Source organism: Aythya fuligula, chromosome 17 (genome assembly GCF_009819795.1).
Source record: "Aythya fuligula isolate bAytFul2 chromosome 17, bAytFul2.pri, whole genome shotgun sequence".
Taxonomy (NCBI): domain Eukaryota; kingdom Metazoa; phylum Chordata; class Aves; order Anseriformes; family Anatidae; genus Aythya; species Aythya fuligula.
The window spans coordinates 10,509,492-10,529,264 of record NC_045575.1 but is presented as its reverse complement, the minus strand read 5'-3'; the positions used below and the strand labels follow the sequence as shown (position 1 = coordinate 10,529,264).

The following is a 19,773-nucleotide window of genomic DNA, read 5'->3' as shown; positions in this document are numbered from 1 at the left end:
TCCTGACCTGCTTTTACAGCCCTTTTCTAAGGGCAGGCAGAAAAAAAAAAGGGGAAAAAAAAAAAAAAAAGAAGTTGAAGTGCCCAGGATGGACTTCCCTCCAGAGCCCAGAATAGCCCATCTGTGTGACGCAGGGGCCTCCTGCAGCAGGCCTGCTTAGCCAGATGCCCAGCAGGACAAGTAGGGCTGAATCTCTTGACCTGCTGCAGTCCCACCCAGCTCCTGACACACTGCGCTGAACACCGAGCCCTTGCCCAGTGCAGAGGGCAAGGGACCAAGCTTGCCTTTTGAAATGGGCCAAAAACAATGAATGAAACACACCAGGCTTCTCACAGAGAAGTAAAAGTTTCCACCCCTATGCTACGTCTGGCCAAGATACACTGGGCCAGCAGAACCACAAGCAGAGATGTGCTGCTTTAAGGCCTTTTCCAGTGTTTAGCTCTAGATGCTGTGACTAATTTGCTACTCCCTTTCTGGCAGGCACATATTCGTGGCCAGGATGCAAGACCACTATTGAAAAACACAGGTTGGAAGAAGCATTAACATGGAGAGTCACAGTGAAGCAGCCTCACCCAGAGCCATCAATGACACAGTGAGAGACGATCCAGCTGTGGGGAAACGGCCATGTGCCAGATGCAAACATCATTTTGCTTTCTCCTAGAGAAAAAACCCTCACCACAACCACCCCATCTGAACCGATACAGATCATGACGGACTTGTGCACAGGAACACAGATCCCTGTTACCACTCCCAATGACTCAAAGAATCACAACTACAAAATCATAGGGTTAACCTGGAGGAAATTAAGAAAGCCTGTAGAACTGTTTCTCTTCCAGGTTCTGTTTTCTGTACAAGCTCAGGCACAAGAAAGCAGAGCTTGCCCCACATCACAAGACTACGATAAGAGTTATTTTAAGGAAAATACTGAGGTGAAAGATAACAATGCTGCAGCCATGTAACACAGGTATGAATCCTACAGGCTGCTCCAGCCCAGAGTTGGAGGCCAAGACCTGCCCAGCAGCAAGCTGCTGCACATGGGAACCGATCCTCGCGCAGAACATTTCATCAGGTATTGCACAAAATTCAGCTAATCTATTTTTGTCTCATACACGTACACAGAAACTGAAGTCACGCTAAGGTCATCCTCAACTAGTTCAAGACACAGGAGTCACCACTCCTCCCTCCTCCTAATCTGCTCTTTGTCATGAGCAGCCACCTGCACCTGCAGCGTGTCATGGGCGGCATCTAGAAGTGTCTCTGGTACCTCTGCACTACACGGAGGGGGGTTACACAGTTCTTGTAAGCCCACCTGAGGTTTTCTCTCCATAAACACAGTAGAAAAAAGGAGAAGGCGACAGCTCATATTAGCAGGGATTGGGGGATTTCCATCAGCCAAAGGTATCTGGTAGGCAAGACTAGGGTGAAGGTTGACCTTAAATTGATGCTCCGTGTTGGCACATTCACCATTTTAGATGAGACATCTCTGCTTTTGTAATATATCTACACCACTCCAGTAACAATGGAAATCACTGATTTTTTCTTTTTCTTTTTTCTTTTTTTTTTTTTTTCCCTAAGAAGAAAGCAAAGAAGTTATGCATTTTGAAGACATAAAACCCAGAATCTCAAAAAGAGAGACAAATGCAACAAATTCAGGAGTTCTCAACACCCAGGCCATTCCTTAGCCAAACAACCTTTTGCACAGCATCCTCTTTATACACTGTACCCCCTACGTATATTTTTACTGACAAGCAGATCACTTCAACATACGCTTAAGAAGAGAAAAAGACCAAGCTGAATGCAGAAGGCACAGCCCTGTAATTTCAAACCCACTGAAAGAACTGGATCCACCAGGTAGTCTCTGCTCCCACACCCAAACAGCTTTGCAAGTTGATGGGGTGGAGAGATCAACTTGGGAAGGAGAGGTTCCCATCCTCCTGATTTAAACAGAAACAATGACTTCAAAGAACTTTAGAGACATGGGCCTGAGTGAGCAGGAGCCAGCTCCAGAGACACGGCAAGGTAACACCCCAAACAAACACACGCCAACAACAAGAGCTAGGAGGCACGTTCTGCAGGAGCGTGCCAAGAGACTCCAGTTTAACTGGGTATTTAGAAGGTTTCACCTGTACTCCTCCCACAGCGATACCCTGGGCTTGGGCAGGGTGTCCTCAAGCTGCACTGCCCTGTTTGGTACACAAGTCAATACAGTCTTGCGACAAATTGCTAGGTTTCCCTTACCCATGGCCTACTCTTATGCATATGGGTTATTAGCCACTGCCTCATCTGCCTACCCAGCTTCACCACGAGAGGCTTTCCCTCTTAGAAAGCTCTCCAAGAGTCCGTGAGTTCCTAGGAGAGAAACCATCCCGATCGGACAGGTGCTGAACCGAGGCTGATTGGTGACACCAAGCTCCTTGCTGTAGAGCTTTGGACCAGAGACTGATTTCTCCTAGTCCAGGGTCCCAAAGCAGGGTCCTTCCCCTTGGAACGTGGGTGCTCTGCGCACGGACAAACCTCCCCTGCCTTCAGTGGCACATGAGTTCAAAGCCAAACACACTTTGAAAATCAAAGGTGAAGAACCTGAGAAAACCAGAAAACAGGGACAATCCACTGTTATTTTCTATTCATAAGTGGTAGCCACGAGGAGCCAAACCCACAAATCAGAGTCCCTTGGACCCAGACAATGCATCAGCCCTGACTATTATCTGAGGGAAGATGAACGCACATTCTTTGACACCACACTGTTCCTGTTTTTTTTTTGACTCAGCAACTCATTAACATTATTACTTTATTGACAGCTACCCTGCTTACATGCAACCTATTGTACTGCCGTCTCCTTAGCTTCTATAACATTTTTTTTTTTAAATGGTTCAGCCAAGAATTGCAGCTTCAGTAAACCCTTTAAAATTGGTACTTGCTGCCAGATGCAAGAGGATTGGAAAAAGGTGGCACAGGAAGAAAATCCCTGCTCTTGAAGGATGCTAAATAAGGCTATCATTTGTGGTTTAGTACGTTCACTCTCGTTTCAGCAGATTGCTTTGTATTCACAGCTTGGTTTCCCTCCACCATCCGCAAGTAATACAGCTGGCACAAATTCATAATTCACCATGCGCTGTCACCAGGACCTGCTCTACACTCAGCAGAAAACACAGGGACACACGCACACACCTCCGGACTTGAGGAAAGACCAATTCTGTGCCAGAAGAGCCTATGCTATCCTGCAAACACACACACTTTTGGGTATAGTCTCCAGCCCACTCTTGCCTATAAAGCGTGACAAAAGCCTTTAGGAATTACGATAACATCTACACCAAAGTACTCTGGTATCTACTGCACTTCTTACTCTGGGGATCAAGCAGAACGGAGCCCTATATATAACCTGCTTCCCTCTTTGTTTAAGGACAAATAAGCTAAAGAGCAGTGTGATTTTTGGGTCACAAATCTCCTCTTCAGTTCCCAGCTTACCCTGATTTTTCTGTAATTTCAGAACACAGCCTGCATTGTTCCCCTCCAAAATAAAAAAAATGTGGAATAACAGCAATATACTAACAAATAGCTACAAGATGCTAGTAAAGCTCCAGTAGCTTGAGAAAAACATGCCTGATAAGACCCCATTATCCCATTACCGCTAGATTTACTTTGTTCCTCTCACCACTGCAATCAGCAGCTCACAAAACCACACACGTGTCTTTTCACAGACAAGCGCCCCAGCCTGCGCTACAGGGAAACACCATTTCTTGCAGTGCCTGGGTGAACGCCTAAGCTGCTACAAAATCAGTCTGCTTCTTTGTGCTCCAGAAAGGCTGTGCAGTACCACTGCCTCGGCAGGTAAGGTGTTTGCTTCATGAGGAATTACAGCCCCAGACAGAAATAAAGCAGACCCCAAAACAAGTGCAAGCCAGGCTGGGAATGGGTGGATTTCTTCCTGCTGCATAGCCCCACTGCACTGCCCTGCTGTGTCAAGCATCGCCTCCATCCCTACCTTTGTGAGGCACAAAAGCTTTTCCAAGCTCATTTACAGCAGACACTGCCTACAGTCATGATGACGGGTGCTAAGGAGCACACGGTACTCTGCTGCTTACCCCTTACACAGACATTCAAGCCCAGCAGAGAACAATTCTCCCCGTGAAACACCCTAAACCCCTCCAAATACAAAACGATGAACCAAAAAACAACCAATGTCATCTGATTGCATCACCCCCTCTATCTCTCGGGGACTTGGAGACATGCCTGCAAAGCAAAGCAGATGTTCCCTAACGCCCAGCAAGGAGGTGATGTGCTGCGCCAGCGAGGAGCGGCGCGACTGGGTCAGTGCCTGCGCATCTGTGCTGCGGAGGGGACAGGGAGCGATGGGCGACGTGAGCCTCATGCTGAGGAGCCTCCTCCAGCCCCTGCGCTGCCTTTCTGCATCCGAACCTCCTGGGCGCACCCAAAGGAGAGAAAGGGAAAAAAGGAGACCCCATCCAAAGCAGGGGAGGGGGATGAAGCAAAGCAAAGGCGCGTTCCCCGGATGGACCCAGCTCACCTACCTGCTTCTCCTCTGCGGGGCGCATCGATGCGAGCGGGGCAGGCGAGGGCGGGATGCCCGGCAGCAGGGAGAGAAAAGAAGAGAGAAGGGGCCGTGAGGTGAGGGATGGCTTCGTGTGTCCCCCCCCCCCTCCGGCCCCGGCGCCTCACCTGGGTTGAGCAGCTTGCTCTTGTAGCGCATGCCGGTGCTCATGGTGCCGGGAGCGCCACCAGCGCGGGGCTGCCGCGGATGGGGCCGGCACAGCCCGGCTCGGCTCGGCACGGCCCCGCCCCGGGTGAACGCCCCGCGCCCGGCCCCCCCGGGAACGGTGCCGGCTCCCGGGCACCGGGGAAGAGGAGAAAAGCAGCGAGAGGAGCTGCTGGGGGCGGAGGGGAGGCGGCGCCGCAGCCCAGGGCCGGGGGAAGTCCTGGCTCCCGCCGCGAACCTCCCGGAGCGCAGCCGGGGCGATGCGCACAAGATGCACAACGCGCGGCCCCTCTCTGCTGAGCCCTTGTAAGAATAAGGCTGGGAGTTATTTTAGATGAAAGCTGTCGGTACTGCTTTAAGAGGAGGCAGGAGAGAGCTGGAGTGAACCTAAAATGCTCCAAAAGCGGGACTAGCCCACGGTTTAACAGCTCCAAGGGACCTCAGCTGAACCGTGAGGGTGCAAATGTGGGGAGGGGAAGGCTCAGGAAACCCAGCGCCTTCCACGGCTGCAGGGAGGGCTCATCTCTTCCACCTTTCGAGGTCAGGTAAGTAGTCAGACTTGAAACTTCTAAATAGAGGACAGGACTGCCCTGGCACGGTGATGGCTGCACAAGGACAGGGCCCTGCCTTAACACAAACCTGACACCGATGCCACAACAGTAACTTTTCACACCCCCATGGTCACCCCAGCATCTCTCTTGTCATGTCTTCCACCTGCTCATTGAAAGCACACCTCACATCCCAAAGCAGAAGCTGGCAGTCCGAGGCATGGATATTTTAAAAACTCATTAGTTTGTTCCCAACTTGCTTTTAGCCATTGATTCAAAGCATCAGAGAAAATATTTCATGTAGCTGTTAGCATATTTCCTCTATTTTAAATACTAGACAGCCACAGACCATTAGAGACTCCACACCACAATTAAAGGCACCAACAATCCAATGGGCCTTTCATGAGTTGTATAATAGTCTGCCACAGTGCTTTAAAACTAATGAAGACTGAAAGGACTGCAGTTGCCTGCTTCTTGATCCTCCTAAACAGAGTCATTAAAACAGTTACCTGCGGGTACTTTGTCCCACTGCTGGCAAATATTTGCCTGGAGAAGGCCTGGATGGAATTCACAGAGAAAATGGGATTGTCTTCCACAGCCGGGGCACTGCCAACGCCAACAGAGTGCAAATGGAAGGTCCAAAATTAGGCTCTTGTCAGAGCCATCTCTCCAGAGATCTTCACAGCAGCAGACAGCTTAACAAACACATCCCCCTTTCAGCTCTGAAGTATTTTAACAAAACCAAGTTCAAAAGTAACTGAAGATTAACATCAGACAGTATCAAAGAAGTGACATAAGAATTAAGTCCATGTAGAAAGGAAAACACTCAGGTAAGGTATCAGTAATACTGAGTCTGGTTTTGAGACAAAATGCTCCAGCTGGAATGGACAAGCCAGAGGCAGGCACAGACTGATCAGGATCAGTGGCTGCTACTGGTCAGTAAGGCTTCCCACACCAGAATTGTGACACTGATCCTAGGTGCCTTGCTTTGAAAAGAGAGGGGAAAAAAAAGCTCAATTTTTAATAAAATTAAAGACAAGATGCTTTTGAAAGCCTGCTTCCCTACTGTGCCAGTTTCTCTTGAAAGATGAACCTTTCATGTTACCTTTGCTTAAAAAACTACTGCAGTCTGCAACTAAATGTCTTGGTTTCTCAGGAAGGGTGTGGCTGTCCTGGCTTTCACAAGTACAAATGGACAGCATCATTTTAAGAAGGTTGCAAAATATGATGCAGAACTCTGGAAGAAAACCAAGAAAGGCAAACATAATTGGGCACAATTAATGAGAAAAAAAATTCACAATTAAATCTCTCACCTTGGCCCTCTTGACAGACATGCTTAAAATTCAAATCTCCGTAAGTCCTGCAGAGGCTTTGCATCTCAGAACAAAGCTGTCACCTCAGTTCTTCTTTCAACTTAATACAGTAGCCAAGATAACAACATTACGTCCATTTTATGCAGTTTAACTCTGAACACAGGCCAGATACACTTCCCTGTGATGCAAACTTTAAGTCTATCCTGATGAAACAGTCATCACTAGGCAGCAGAATTAGGGCTAATACCTACATGAAAGGTGCTCCAATTTAGTACAGAAGACAAAGTACCTTAATCCCACATTTGCAAGATAATTTACACTTACGTGTATATAATACACACAAGACTACAGAAGCATGCAAAAGAGCTATAACGACATACAGGAAACAGCAACATTCATGAATTCCTACACGAAGGTGCGTGATCAGATTTTCCAACGTATTTACTGACCTAAGCAATGTCAGAAGATGCCTAATGGACTTTGCAAAAACAGCTAAAAACAACAAGAAACACCGCAAAAATTCAACTTTTTCCACATCCATACATTTATTACAAAACCTCAATGAAAATTAGTGTCATGGTATATAAAAGGTTCGGTACATGCCATCACTCAGCTGAGAGAAAAATGCCTGTGGTAGGAATTCTTGCAAGCAATACTTGAGACCTGAAGACATCTTCAGAGGCATCCACAGAAATCTCTGGCATGCATAGTGTTCACAATATTTTAAGGCACGATGATTTAGAAGAGCCAGCTTCTCTGCATCACTGGTGTATGGTCCGTGTTTGTATATTTTCTCATACATCACACAAACACAAGTCACCAGAGAGGAAGCTTAAAAAGTAATTGGATCAGAGAGAAAGTTATGAAGAAACTGATACAATACAGAATGGCTTAAAATAGCAAGTGAAAGTTACGATACTGTGCAAACACATACATTTACTGTAAACAGGCCACAAAGTCTTTTAGAATTAATCACAAAACGGTTCAGAAGAATCTAGCAGATACACGATTAACTCCTTAAACCCAGCACAATGACTAGCCCAAACAGCGTACTCTATGCATTTCTGTATCAAAAGGTATAGGAAGGATAATAAAAACACATTGATAAGTATGAAGACAGTGTTACCAAAGTACTCAAAAAAGATACAATATAACTTGATTAACATTGAATATATAAAACAAGCAGTTTTACAACACAATCTTCAGACTTTGTGTTTGTTTTAACGCAGGTCTTGATCTGCGGCATCTTGCATTTGAACGTTACCACTTGGTCAAAGAAAACAGAGCACCCATCCACTTAGAGAAGTGTATACTGCTGTGAACGAAAGTGGAAAACAAAGAGCATTAGAACTGACAAATTCTCAGCACCGGAGCGTTTTTGGCATTCTGACCCCCCTCCTAGCAAGCAGCGTAACGCAGGGAGCAGGGCACCAAGTTGCAGCTGCAGAGACCTGTGCTAGGACTGGATCGAGTGAGCTGGCTGATGACTACGGCGAGTTCCTGACGCAGTTTGGCCCCAGATATTTATCACAAATGTCTAATAAAAGCACAAACAAGAATCTATTTTTAGTCGCATACTTTCTTAGGCACCCACACTCCCTCTAGCCTGTGAGAACACGAGCACTGTTAGGGCTCATCCAAACAGTAACACAAGAGATCAGCCCCTGCCGCCTGTTATGTGAAGCATTACTCGTGATGACAAAAACTGAATTAAAAAAAAATATCATCTAAACATGGCTAAAAATAAGCAGCAAGATTAATATTACGTATGAACACTCTTATGACACTGCTTAGGTAAAACAGGAAAGCAACCATTTTCCCAAGGCTTCATACAGCAGCACTGATTGACGTGGCTGGAGGCAGGGATATTGAGCTATCACTTCAGAAATGACCAGTTCTGGATATCTTTGCAGTCACTTGCCAATTGAAAAGGCTGCTACCAAGAAAGCAGAATTCCAGCTTCTCCTGAAAATTAAGCCCTGCTTAAAAAAGCCGTGGCAGGTTTAGAAGTTGGGAGACCCCTCTGGTTCTCTAGTCCCAAAAGTACTTATTCACAAGAGGAAAAAACAGCTTAATTGAAACATTCATCTGCATGGAAATAAAGAAATACCCTAGAAAACATTGCTGTGCCAAGGAAAGTACGGTGCAACACCCATCCAGACTGCACTTGCTGATTACAGTTGGGATAACAAGGAAAGGAAGCTGACAATCGGGGTCCTTTGCTGTTTATGTATTGAAAAAAATTCCCACTGTGAGAATGGCAGTTACCTAACATCTCAAGTAGGCCATCACTTCACGTAACCAGAACAAGCAAGCCAGCAGTAAGCTTTAAAGCCAGAGTCCATGCATTGCTAACCATATTCGATATTAAAATGCAAAACTACCCTCATGCTACACTGTTAGGTCAAATATGAAAAAGAAACTAAATTCCTGATATGGAAGGCATATCAAGAGGAGGTGGTAACTGATTTCACAAAAAGACTGGAGTTCCCAATAAACGTGAAGGCTCTGGTTATAAGCACAAGTGTGTTGGTGTTACCAACATCAGCAATGCAGCATCTGTTTTTGTTATTATGCCTGTGCAACATCACTGGGCGAAGTATGCTTGTGTGTTTTCAGTGTGGATTCACTTCACTGCTTTCTTCCTAATCTCCTCATGATGCAATACCTTATGAGACATTAGGTTGATAGTGTTCATTACAGATTTTATCTCCACTTTTATGCATGAAGACTCCCCCATACGTATCTTTATTAAATGCCTCCACCTGCAACATGAAGCCCCGTTATTTGATGTAACGCAATAAACACATTTCTGCAGTATGCCACTAAAACAGAACCAGAAAGGAGCCTAGCCAGCACTACATACACGCACCCTGATGCACGTCTTCAGAACACTGATTATCCTACATTTGTAAAGGTTTCAGAAGACTTTGGAAGGAACAGGCTTGTTTTGCCCCCCTTCGGTTGCTTCAAAGGACACCACTGTAACACAGGGCAGCTTGACACATCTCCCCCTAGAGTCCTCAGTTCCCAGGGAGGGAAGTTTTATAACCAGTTACATTTTCTTACTGACCTGAATTCTTTTTATTCAAGTATCACCCATTTTATGTTGCAGCTACAACCATTTTGCTTTCCAACCCCTAGCAAGAGCTTTGAGAAATTGAGTCTTTCCACAAGGCTTGTGCTTTATAGTTAAACCCTGGAGCTTCTGTATCAGAAAAAAAAATAAAAAAATCTGGAAACTTTATTAGAACTCCTGGAAAAAAATAAACCATTAAGTACTAGATAAAACCAATATCCTGTTGTTTGCTACTTTTGATTCATGTTGTTACAACCTCAGTTTGGGTTATAGTTAAATTTGTCATTCTCTGGTGAGTCTCATGCTTCAAGTTTGTTCCATTTCCTTTTGCTAGTCTGTAGCAACACCTTTTATTTCTCCATAATAAATGCCATCAGCCAACTATACAGTTACAAAACTGGCTTTTGAACTGTTTTCCAACATTTATCAGTTAATTTAATGTGCTAATAGGCTTAATGTGCACTGAGTCACATATATATGAGGCTCCAAGCTCCACAACTATTACAAAAGTTTCTCTGAAAATGCTTACAGAGTAAAAAGCTGCCTGAAGCATTTAGAGGCCCACCACGATAACACGTCAGGCCTTGGCACAGCCCTAGTAAGTCTGCGTGCTCCCCTCCTTGGCCTGCTAGTGCCTACAAAACTCCAGCAGTGAGTGCTTCCCTTCACCCTCTGCATCCAGTGCAGAGTGTCACTGAGATATAATAAAAGGTGGAAATACTTAAATTGTATCATTCCTGAGAAATCAAGCCTTTCGGAGGCAGGAATGCAAGGTACCACTGCATATTCACAGGAACTGTACATGTCACTGCACTGTGGCCTTAATCTTTCCCAGGGCATGTACATACTAGTAAAAATAATAATAATAATAATAATAATAATAATAATAATAATAATAATAATAATAATAATAATAATAGGCATTTCCACTCTGACATTTCCCCACAAAAACAGGATTTCTGCAGGGACCCGCTAGGAATTTGATTTGATCTGCTCTCTATTCAGGGATCACTTGGCAAAAATCAAGGCAATTTGCATTAATCTATTTACTTACATTTTTGTGTAATTATGTGAAATTATCAGAAAATTTGCTTTTGGGTGTTTCAATTGTTTTCATTTTACATTTTGCAAACTCATCGTATTCCTTGGAAAGCTTTTAAGTCTGCAAAATGGAGACTGTTTTTGTTCTGGGGAGGTGGGAGGGTCGTTTCTCTCTCTGCTCTTCTCTAGAGGGAACAGAGCAGTTCTGGAAATTGGTCTCAATGGGAATGCAATTTTCAAGATGCATCTATCCTAAGAGTTAGAAATGAGACATCATTTCTATTCCTTATTGAAATAGGTCTTGACAAATTCCAGGAAGTTTTGCATACAGAAATTGTACAGAGAAGAAAACCCAAGCGAGGTTCTTTAAATAGACCATGTTTAGGTACAGCAGGTTTACCGACCTGACTAACTCCTCAGTCTTACCATATTAACAATACGTATTTTTTCTGTACAGTGCTTTGAAGACTACCACTTCAACAAAGTGCTACCTAATTTCCTACTGGGAAGAGCTGAACTGATTATTTTCTGTCAAAATCCACAAGCAGAGATAGTGTAGAACAGCCCAGGTCACAATCCAAGCACAACATCACCTCTTCTTAAATTCCTGGATTGCAAGTGGAAGACGACTGATCTACCAGTTGAGAGCAGTATGGACTAATAGAGAGGTGTCAGATATTTTTAGATGAAAGAGTTCAAATGGAAGCTTTGTCATTCTCTATGATGAGGATTAAAAGCCATGTAATGTCCATCACCTGTAAGTATGCCTAGCTGTCTCCACATTATGCACAAGGGCAGGCAGGCACCAACTCCAAGTGGGCAGGCACCAGCCCCAAGGCAGCTCTTACGGACACTGCTGAGATCTCTGTATCTGAGTTAACATCAAGGTCCTGCAGAGCCACACCAAGTCAGTGCTGTACAATAGCAAGGGGAAAATGTTGATTTGAAATCAGAAGTCAAGTCTAAAGGAAACTAAAATTTGTGCTAATCCATCAATGCAGGGTTTGTTGAACAACTCCAAAGTTCAGAGAGCTGGAAAGTGCTGGAGAATGACAGCGCTCCGCTAGGCCAGTTTTTGGCTAGAGAAACATCCCCCGGCAGTGCCAGGTGCTTGTTCCAAATAGTACAACTTTGCCAAAGCTCCACATTCTCTAGGCTTTCAATTTCAGCTGCCAAAAACTACAACATGATCTTTACTTCCTCAAATGACATTTCTCATCAGATCAATTCGGCATTCAGCAGCATCATTTTAGAAGGCTGGTTGCTATGACAATGCTTTGTGGAGCTCTGTTAAATGCTGTCAATTCATAGGTTGAAAGAACTAAAGAACTGGCTGTTTGGGGCCTTCGGAGCAGTTCTTATCTAGAATCAGAACAGTGTTAGGGAGCTCAGAACGCTTTAAAGTACTCATGGAAATCACGAGCTTTACTAAAGAATTAACATCCTACAGATATTTTAAAATGCCTTTTTTCCCCAAAAAATACATTTCCCTAACCATAACTGTATTTCCAGCTGGCTATATTTGTTTTCCATTGCCTGGTTTCTGTTACTGCTCTGTCCCACTGTGATCTTGAAGCTGTGTACCAGACAGACGATTCAGATTTGTAAGAATAACAAGAGGAAAACAGATTGCAAAGACCCACACTTTCAGAAACAGAAAAGGAAGGGGAAAAAAAAGCATCAATAAACATCTCACTTTACAAAAATAACTGCAGCTTTTCATAACAGTTGCTCATCTGAGATAGGTTCAGAAACTAGTAAATATGCTGTTAGGGTTACTGCAGACTTACTTCAACAGGCAAGAAGCATTTCATATTGGAACCAAAAATTAAACCGCATTTTTTTGTTTTATTTTCTGGTAACTTCAGATCTTCACCTCCTTTCTCTCTGAGCATTCATTTGAGCTGCCTAATGTAAGAAGCAATAAGCCCCTCCACTTTACAGCAGTCTTGCATTTTGGAAGCAAGAAATGTGGAAATTAAACTTGTCCTGAAGTCTTTATTGTGCTCCACATGGACTCATAAGACTAACATATCAACAGTTAGGGGAAAAATGGCTCCTGCTTATTCTACCTTTATTTTCACGTCTGGCTGTGCTCTCACTGCCTGCTACAAACAGCTCTACGTGCACGATTTGTAGAAAATATTTAGGTGGAAAACTGCTCTGAAAAGCTCTTAATCACCACTATCATGTAGAGTAAGTACTCTCAGACTTGTGTCAAAAACTGCACTTGGCACTATGGTTGCTACTGTCCACAAAATCATCTTCCTTTCCTCAGTCTCCACCAGTGCTTTTCTTCACTTCCCCGCAGATGTCTACTTTAAAAAAAAAAAAAACAAAAAAAAAAAAACAGCCCACTGTGTACAACCTTCACCTATGTCACTCCCCCATGCTTCTCTTACACTAGCCTGAAAGCAAAGGAAACTGCCTGCAGTCAATTCTCCCTTCACTCCTTCCATAAACCTTTAAAGACACCTCTATTCAAAGGGGACCAGATAAACCAGACCTTCCTTCCAGTCATCCCTTCTTTACAGCACTTCATGCTATACAGACTTGCTGGTCTTCGGGGCGAAGATCTGATTTCACCTTTATCATCGTGCAATGCCAGACTCTACGGAAAGCCCCAAAACATTCAGCAATCTTCCCCACCCCATCCCAAAGTACATCTGAAGGCCAGAAGTGGGTGGGTGTTTCACAAATTCGGACATCACCGCATTTAATTTTCCAGCTGTTCACTGCCCAGCTCTTACCCACGAAGACACTTAGACCACAATGTTCTTTTTCCAAAAATACCTGAAAACACCTTTGTGCAAGCTTTACAGAGATTTAAAGGATTTCTGAAGAAAATGTATAAATATGCATTTGCCCAAAATAATAACAGTGACTTCACATGTTGTCCACGAAGTTACTTATTTTTCTCAGTGTAAAGATAAGTGCAAAAAAGCAACAGGAAGAGAGAGAATGCTTCCAGTAGCAGTGCTGTCAGAGGCTAATACTTAAATTCTTGTAGAACTAGAGCCTAAGAGATGCTCGAGATAAGCTGAGATAGAACAAAAAGATACCAAGTATATTTTGATACGTGTTGACATTTCTGTTCTGTTAACTACTGCGTTAATTACAGGTTTCCTGCTTTCTCTGGAAATAATGTATTCAATAAAACAGCACAAATAAGATTTGATGGGAATAGTGGAGGTTGAAATCATCATTCCTCCTTATCTGAAGCCAGTTAACATACATGAGAGAAAACTTCCCTAGGGATAAGTTCTTGATGAGGATTCACTTCAGCGTACTGATGGGCTCATACAGCAACACTCCAGTTTAGCAGGACTGCAGCTGCAGTTCTGACTGTGCATATTAGCCAACGAGTTATATTAAAGTCTATCAATCAATATCTGAAAGGTTACAAGAAGTTTTCAAAACACTTTCCTGAAAGCAATCTATCAAACAATACAATTTCCCTAGCAGCTGCAGAAATCTAGCTTAGCAGATTCCAAAAAAAAACAGGAGGACCTTTGCACATGAAGATGTCACTCAAATCCTTCTCAACTTTTTTCATATTGACTATTTCACACTTATTATTTGGTTCAAACTAAATCACTACAAGATCACATAGCCTAACCTGGAAAGATTTCCTGCTTAATATATTTAGTGATCCAAGATGTATTTCAGATTAGTAAACTATCTAAAAAATCACATTTCACTTGGACACACATAAGCATGCTCAGAACTTTGTTTACTTATGTAGCCATGGCTGCGAATTCAGTTTGGGACACACCATGCTGCAATTTGTTTTCATAAATACCATATTCAGTATTGCCAGAAGCTGTGAAACACATGGAATCTGGTGCCATTGCCGGCTAACCCTTACTGTGAGCCCTCAGATGCCAATTTCAGACATCCTATGCTCTGCAAGCAACTATAGACAAGGCAATTAGACTTAGGGTGCTTTTTTCTTACCAAATATAAGTTTAAAGGATGCATGTTATTAAATGTGATTTGTAAGTCACAGAAATAATTGAGCTTGCTTGCAAATAGCAATAGTAATTTACACTATATAAGGTTTCCTGCATCAAACAGCTTTTTTCACAAGATGCCAGAGTCTGGCCTTATGATAAAGTCAGCAAGAAATCTTGGGACCTTCAGTTCAAGCTAAAATATTTAACAGTCTGCATAATTACCAGCTCCTGTCTGAGGAAATGAGAGCTTTATGTCAGACACTGATATCACATACGGTGCACGGTCAGCCACAAATTAACCTCAGGGTTTAAATTTCCAGCTGTGGGAATATATATCTTAGTATGAAAGTTGGAAGACTTGATGTGAAGACTCCCCTGCCCACAAGATTTGGAATTGTAAGAGTAAGAAACCTAAGTCTGAATTACTTCTTTCCCTTAACTACTTCACTGAAAGATCACAGTACACATACCATTAAAACCATCAACTTCTGCTTAAACAGGAATCCAGTAAGTAATCTTGTTCCTTAGGAGATTCTTTATTTATTTATTTAATATAAACAGGAAGACTGAAGGTTCAAATAAAGGCAACAAAAATCTCCTTATTTTAGGCTTGGAATGTTGGCAGCTGCCACAAGGTCATACGGGATAATATAATCCATTTTATTCAAGCTTTACATTCCAGAAGACCAGCAATCACAACTGGAGTACTAAACTGAAGTATTAAGCAACAAGATTCCTCATATTCTATGTTTTATTCTTGCATTTAAAAGGGAAATTATGCCAGAAAAGCTGTAGAAAGCAGAATTTCTGAAGAAACCGTATTTGCTACAAGATTTCTTCACTCACTCTGATGTGCCACAGAAGTGCAAAACTGACAACAGTCACTACAAAAATCTTATGTAGGAGGAGTAAAATGTCAGAAAAGTCATACCTGATACATCCAGATGTTAAACATCTTAATCATCACTGGGCTTCATCCTCATTTGGGCTTGCATCTGTGCAATCATCTCCTGCATGCGGCGCAGCTGTAAGAGAAAAACACCCACATGTTTAGGACAATTTCTCTTAAACTTCAACATGGAGTCCAAAATCCAGGAAATTTTACATCTTTTTCTTCCATAGTACAAAGCAGATCCTATTCGCATCCTTTTAAACTAGAAATGTTAAATTCAATCACATAACTGAACACTTTGCTTCTCCTATCCCAGATTCTTTAGAGCATTACATCCAACTTTCACAAGAGTTTTGTAAAAATACTTAAGAGAATTAATCAATAAAATCCAGATCTTTTGAAGCTAGCAATGTTTGCAGCTGTTTGCACTTGTGAATATTTATTCTAGGATAAAGAAAAAACATTCCCGTCATGTATGTACAGAGATACAATGCTTGAGTGAGGTGAAGAAGCTTTGCTCTGATACAAGCACTCAAAGCACACTATCCTTCATGAATACTCATCTTGTGGCTAACCAGATAATTACACAAGTTTTTAGAAACAATAACAGCCAAAATTGCCAACAGAATTTAAAAACTTCTTCAAAGGCAACACAGAAAGATGCTTATAAAATTTGGAAAGACAGGATAAAAATATTAAACGTTTTTTTTTTTTTAGTATCTAAATGATGACATTTTCTTGGAAATAACTGTTTTTCATAAAGACATTTTCTTAGGATGCTGACAAGTTAATTTCCATGTAATAAAAAAATGCTTGTTATGTATCATGCCTTTTTTATCCTTTTTTTTTTTTTATATATATCATGCTTTTTTTTTTTTTTTTTCATTTTTTCTTTCTTAACATTCCTAAGAAAGAATAAGAAACACTAAGGCAGATTTTAAAAATGCATATGCAAATACCTCTAATTTGGTATACAAATAAACAGGTGTTCTGTCGTACAAATTGGAAAAAATAGGCTGCAATTTCCATGCACGCTGTATAAAATGATGCCATTTCAAACTGAAGATCACATAATGGATCTGCTGCTTGCATAGTAAATGCTTATTATTCTAAGAATAATTGTATTGTTTTAATACTCTGCCATTAAGCTTTATTCTTCAGGAATAAATACTTAGAGGATAATCTTCTTGGGGGGGGGGGGGAAAGGGAGGAGGTGGGGAGGAAGATGATGAAACATTTCAACTCACAATGCACCGTGTAAACAACTATACTGTATTTTCATCCAGGCAATCATAATAGCCACAGAGATACTAGTTACTTCATTACATTCAATCCAGAATGATCTGCAGTGTGCGTGCAAGTAAATATATGCAGTGTTGAGCTGTCTTGATTGTTTTAAACACAAAGAAACATCATGGAACAGGGATAGAATAAGCTAAAGGTGCCTCTATCACTTTTTCTTGCCTTACTTCAGATGTGGGTTTGGGAAAGAGTAAGAGAAAAGACGTGCAGGGATCGGAGCATAGCTGGAGGTAGCAGAGCTTGCCTAGAACTAGCTGGCTTCAGACTGGGACACATCTCTTGCTGCAGCAGCACAGAGAAAGGCTAATTCAGGTTCCTGTGACTACAGCACAGATACACCCTGACAGAAGAAGATTCACACAGGAACAGCGTGGTACAGTTAAGTCTGTAGTGATTATTATATATCCGTCTACCTCTTTCTGCTAAACAGTCAAAAGGCCTCTGATCAAAAAGATGACACTGTTGCAGGAAGGAAGAAAAGCAGAAAGTCTCAGAAATGAAGGGTTGCGTTGATTCCCTGGTTCAGGAAAATAAAGTTTCATAGATGAACCTGTACAAATGTAAGACACCTGGTCTTTTGCATTTCCCCTCTGCAGCTTTACCATCAGAATAAAACCAGCCTATTGGAAGCTCGCCTACTTTCCTTCCCAAGAGCACTTGAAACTGAGCCCTGAAATATTCCCAAAATAGCAGCCATTCAGTAATCACAGTGAAAGATACTGCTGCACATGTATTATGGAGATTTGCTCAAACACAGCATTCTGCTAATAATCAACATCATATTTTTAGACTTGATTACATCACCGAGTCTCACATTTTCTTAACCTTAATTGACACAAACATGCCCACACCATGAAAGAAATCATACGCTGGAAGACTCAAATCTAAGGCAGGACAAAAAATTAGATCTGCTCTGCTCCACCATTGAGTAAGATTTTATTTTTACATTTTTACGTAGAGCTCTTGAGATCTACTGGTGAAGAGTTAGTCCTATCCCTTAGTTAAATAATGGCAGGTTGCTGAAGCTTTCAGCATAATTCAGTAGGAAAACCTTCAGGCACACACAAACCTGTTAAACTAAACATGTTGTTGTATCCCATGGCTGTTAGTTCATAGTAAGACATTAATGTCTCCTTTTAATAAGAGAAAGCTGGCCCAAAAATAAAGAAAAATAAAAAGACATTTAAGCATACCTATCTACCAGAGACAACCAGTGTATTTCACTGCATTTTGTTTTGGCTTTTGTTGAGCATTTGATATGCAAACAATCCAGAATGGTTTCTTGTTCTTAAACTGGAGCTTCTCAAGAGCCCTTATCAAACAACTATGCGTTTCGTAACAACATGCTTAACAGGCAACCTATGAGTAATGCTTGATACCGCACACTAAAACCTGACCGTGCTGAAGTTTGAAGTAATAACTGAGTTCAGAGAGAATGCACGTAAATATCTTAAGAAAATCATTTGCACTATATGAATCCTGGCAGCTCAACTGTAAAATTCACAAACTGGCTCTTCTGTGCCTTCCTTCTTTACTCACTCTTTATGTCAGGACTAAAGCTTAGTTTAATCTATTGTGTAACTACTGGGTATCTATTACATGCAACTGCTGTAGCAATACAGAAAGGACACGAGCTTCTAAAATGAGAGTGAAAGTTACTGAGTTAAAAGTGAATCACACAGCTTCCTAACGGATTCCATACCATTAATACAAATCACAAATAAACAGCTTTGCCAACAAGATTTCATCTGTAATGTTTTGCCCAGAATACAGACAAGCACTGCTCCTGTCTGAACAAGGTGTCTCTTCAGTGACAACCCCACAGATATCACAGGAAAAGCAATGTTAAGAACTGAACACTATTTACTTCCCACTGACACGCTTCTCCTCCCCACACCAAGTATGACTATTTCTGTCCATGCTTTTACATAAAAAGCTCCTAACAGAAGAGGCTGCGAGAATAGGACCAGATGGAAAAATGAAGCTGCAGACTGAATTTTCTAATACACCAGGATGTTCCCACAATAGCTGCTGTTGGTTTAAAATACTTTCAGTACCAAAGAGTAGAACTAAACTTGTTAACTGAGGACAAGAAAAATACTCCTGATAAGGTTGCCACATTGGAAAAGCGTCTAACAGAAAGCTAAACGTATACTTTCATAGCATGTGCTAACACTATAAATAACAGAAGTCACTATGGTCACAGCCATCATGCTACATGGGCAGCAAGGACTGTTCTTTCAAAGAACAGCTCAAAAGGACAAAAAACGCAGTTACTCAAAAAAAATCTTCTTCACTCCAGCCTCCAAGGGATTCCCACTGCTAATCATCTGCTAAGGGCCATCTTCTCATGATGTGCTCCCAGGACTCACTTCACAGAAGTCTGCATAAGGTGCACCTCCTTCCCCCTACCTTGGGTAATAACGGTCGACAAAACCAAATTAAACATTAGAGCTGTTTCTATTTCTGTCAGGTCTGGAGGCCTTTATCAGCAGTCACGCTGCCTCCCCACATGAAAGTTTTCACCTTATCTTTCATGAAAATACTTACGCAAATACCTGCAATTCCAGCCAGCTACCGACACATGGAAGCATTTGGCACACCCTCACCTGCCCACGGGGCTGCTGCGAGACCCTGGCACTGCAGGCTGCCCCCGAGAGGGCTCCCATACTAAACCTATGGCAGAGTTCTTGATCTCAACTGCCAAAGGGCTAAAAACGATTTAGGAAGTAGGACAAAGAAAATGTTAACATGGCGATTAATTCTCTCATATTCAACCAATTGTTGACCAACCCCTCTGAAGACACTGGAGCCTGAAGTCTCTGAGTAGCTCACTGGAGGGGAGGAAAGAGAAAAACCTTGTTCCGTGCTGTTTTCACATAATCACAGCCGTAACATTTTTCTGGAAGCATTCCTTCTCAAAAAACT

The 19,773-nt window shown here is 42.3% G+C and overlaps 2 protein-coding genes across 3 annotated transcripts in view; both read right to left on the bottom strand.

Moving 5' to 3' along the window:
- The window catches only part of SEPTIN5 (septin 5), a 40,055-nt gene extending 35,284 nt beyond the window's left edge, over positions 1-4,771 (bottom strand). The window contains exons 1-2 of the mRNA XM_032198767.1: positions 4,678-4,771; positions 4,530-4,540 (exon numbers count right to left, since the gene is read on the bottom strand). Of these exons, the coding sequence (XP_032054658.1) occupies positions 4,530-4,540; positions 4,678-4,720 (54 nt within the window). The 5' untranslated portion in view covers positions 4,721-4,771. The remainder of the gene's footprint in view (positions 1-4,529; positions 4,541-4,677) is intronic.
- Positions 4,772-7,095: 2,324 nt separating this feature from the next.
- LOC116496104 (septin-2) overlaps positions 7,096-19,773 on the bottom strand; it is a 38,395-nt gene continuing 25,717 nt past the window's right edge. The window contains exons 12-13 of one of the 2 annotated variants that reach the window (XM_032199001.1): positions 15,583-15,676; positions 7,096-7,887 (exon numbers count right to left, since the gene is read on the bottom strand). In XM_032199001.1, coding sequence (XP_032054892.1) covers positions 15,608-15,676 — 69 coding nt within the window. In that variant the 3' untranslated portion in view covers positions 7,096-7,887; positions 15,583-15,607. Of the gene's footprint in view, positions 7,891-15,582; positions 15,677-19,773 lie in introns of both variants that reach the window. The other variant, XM_032199000.1, reaches the window with a different exon arrangement.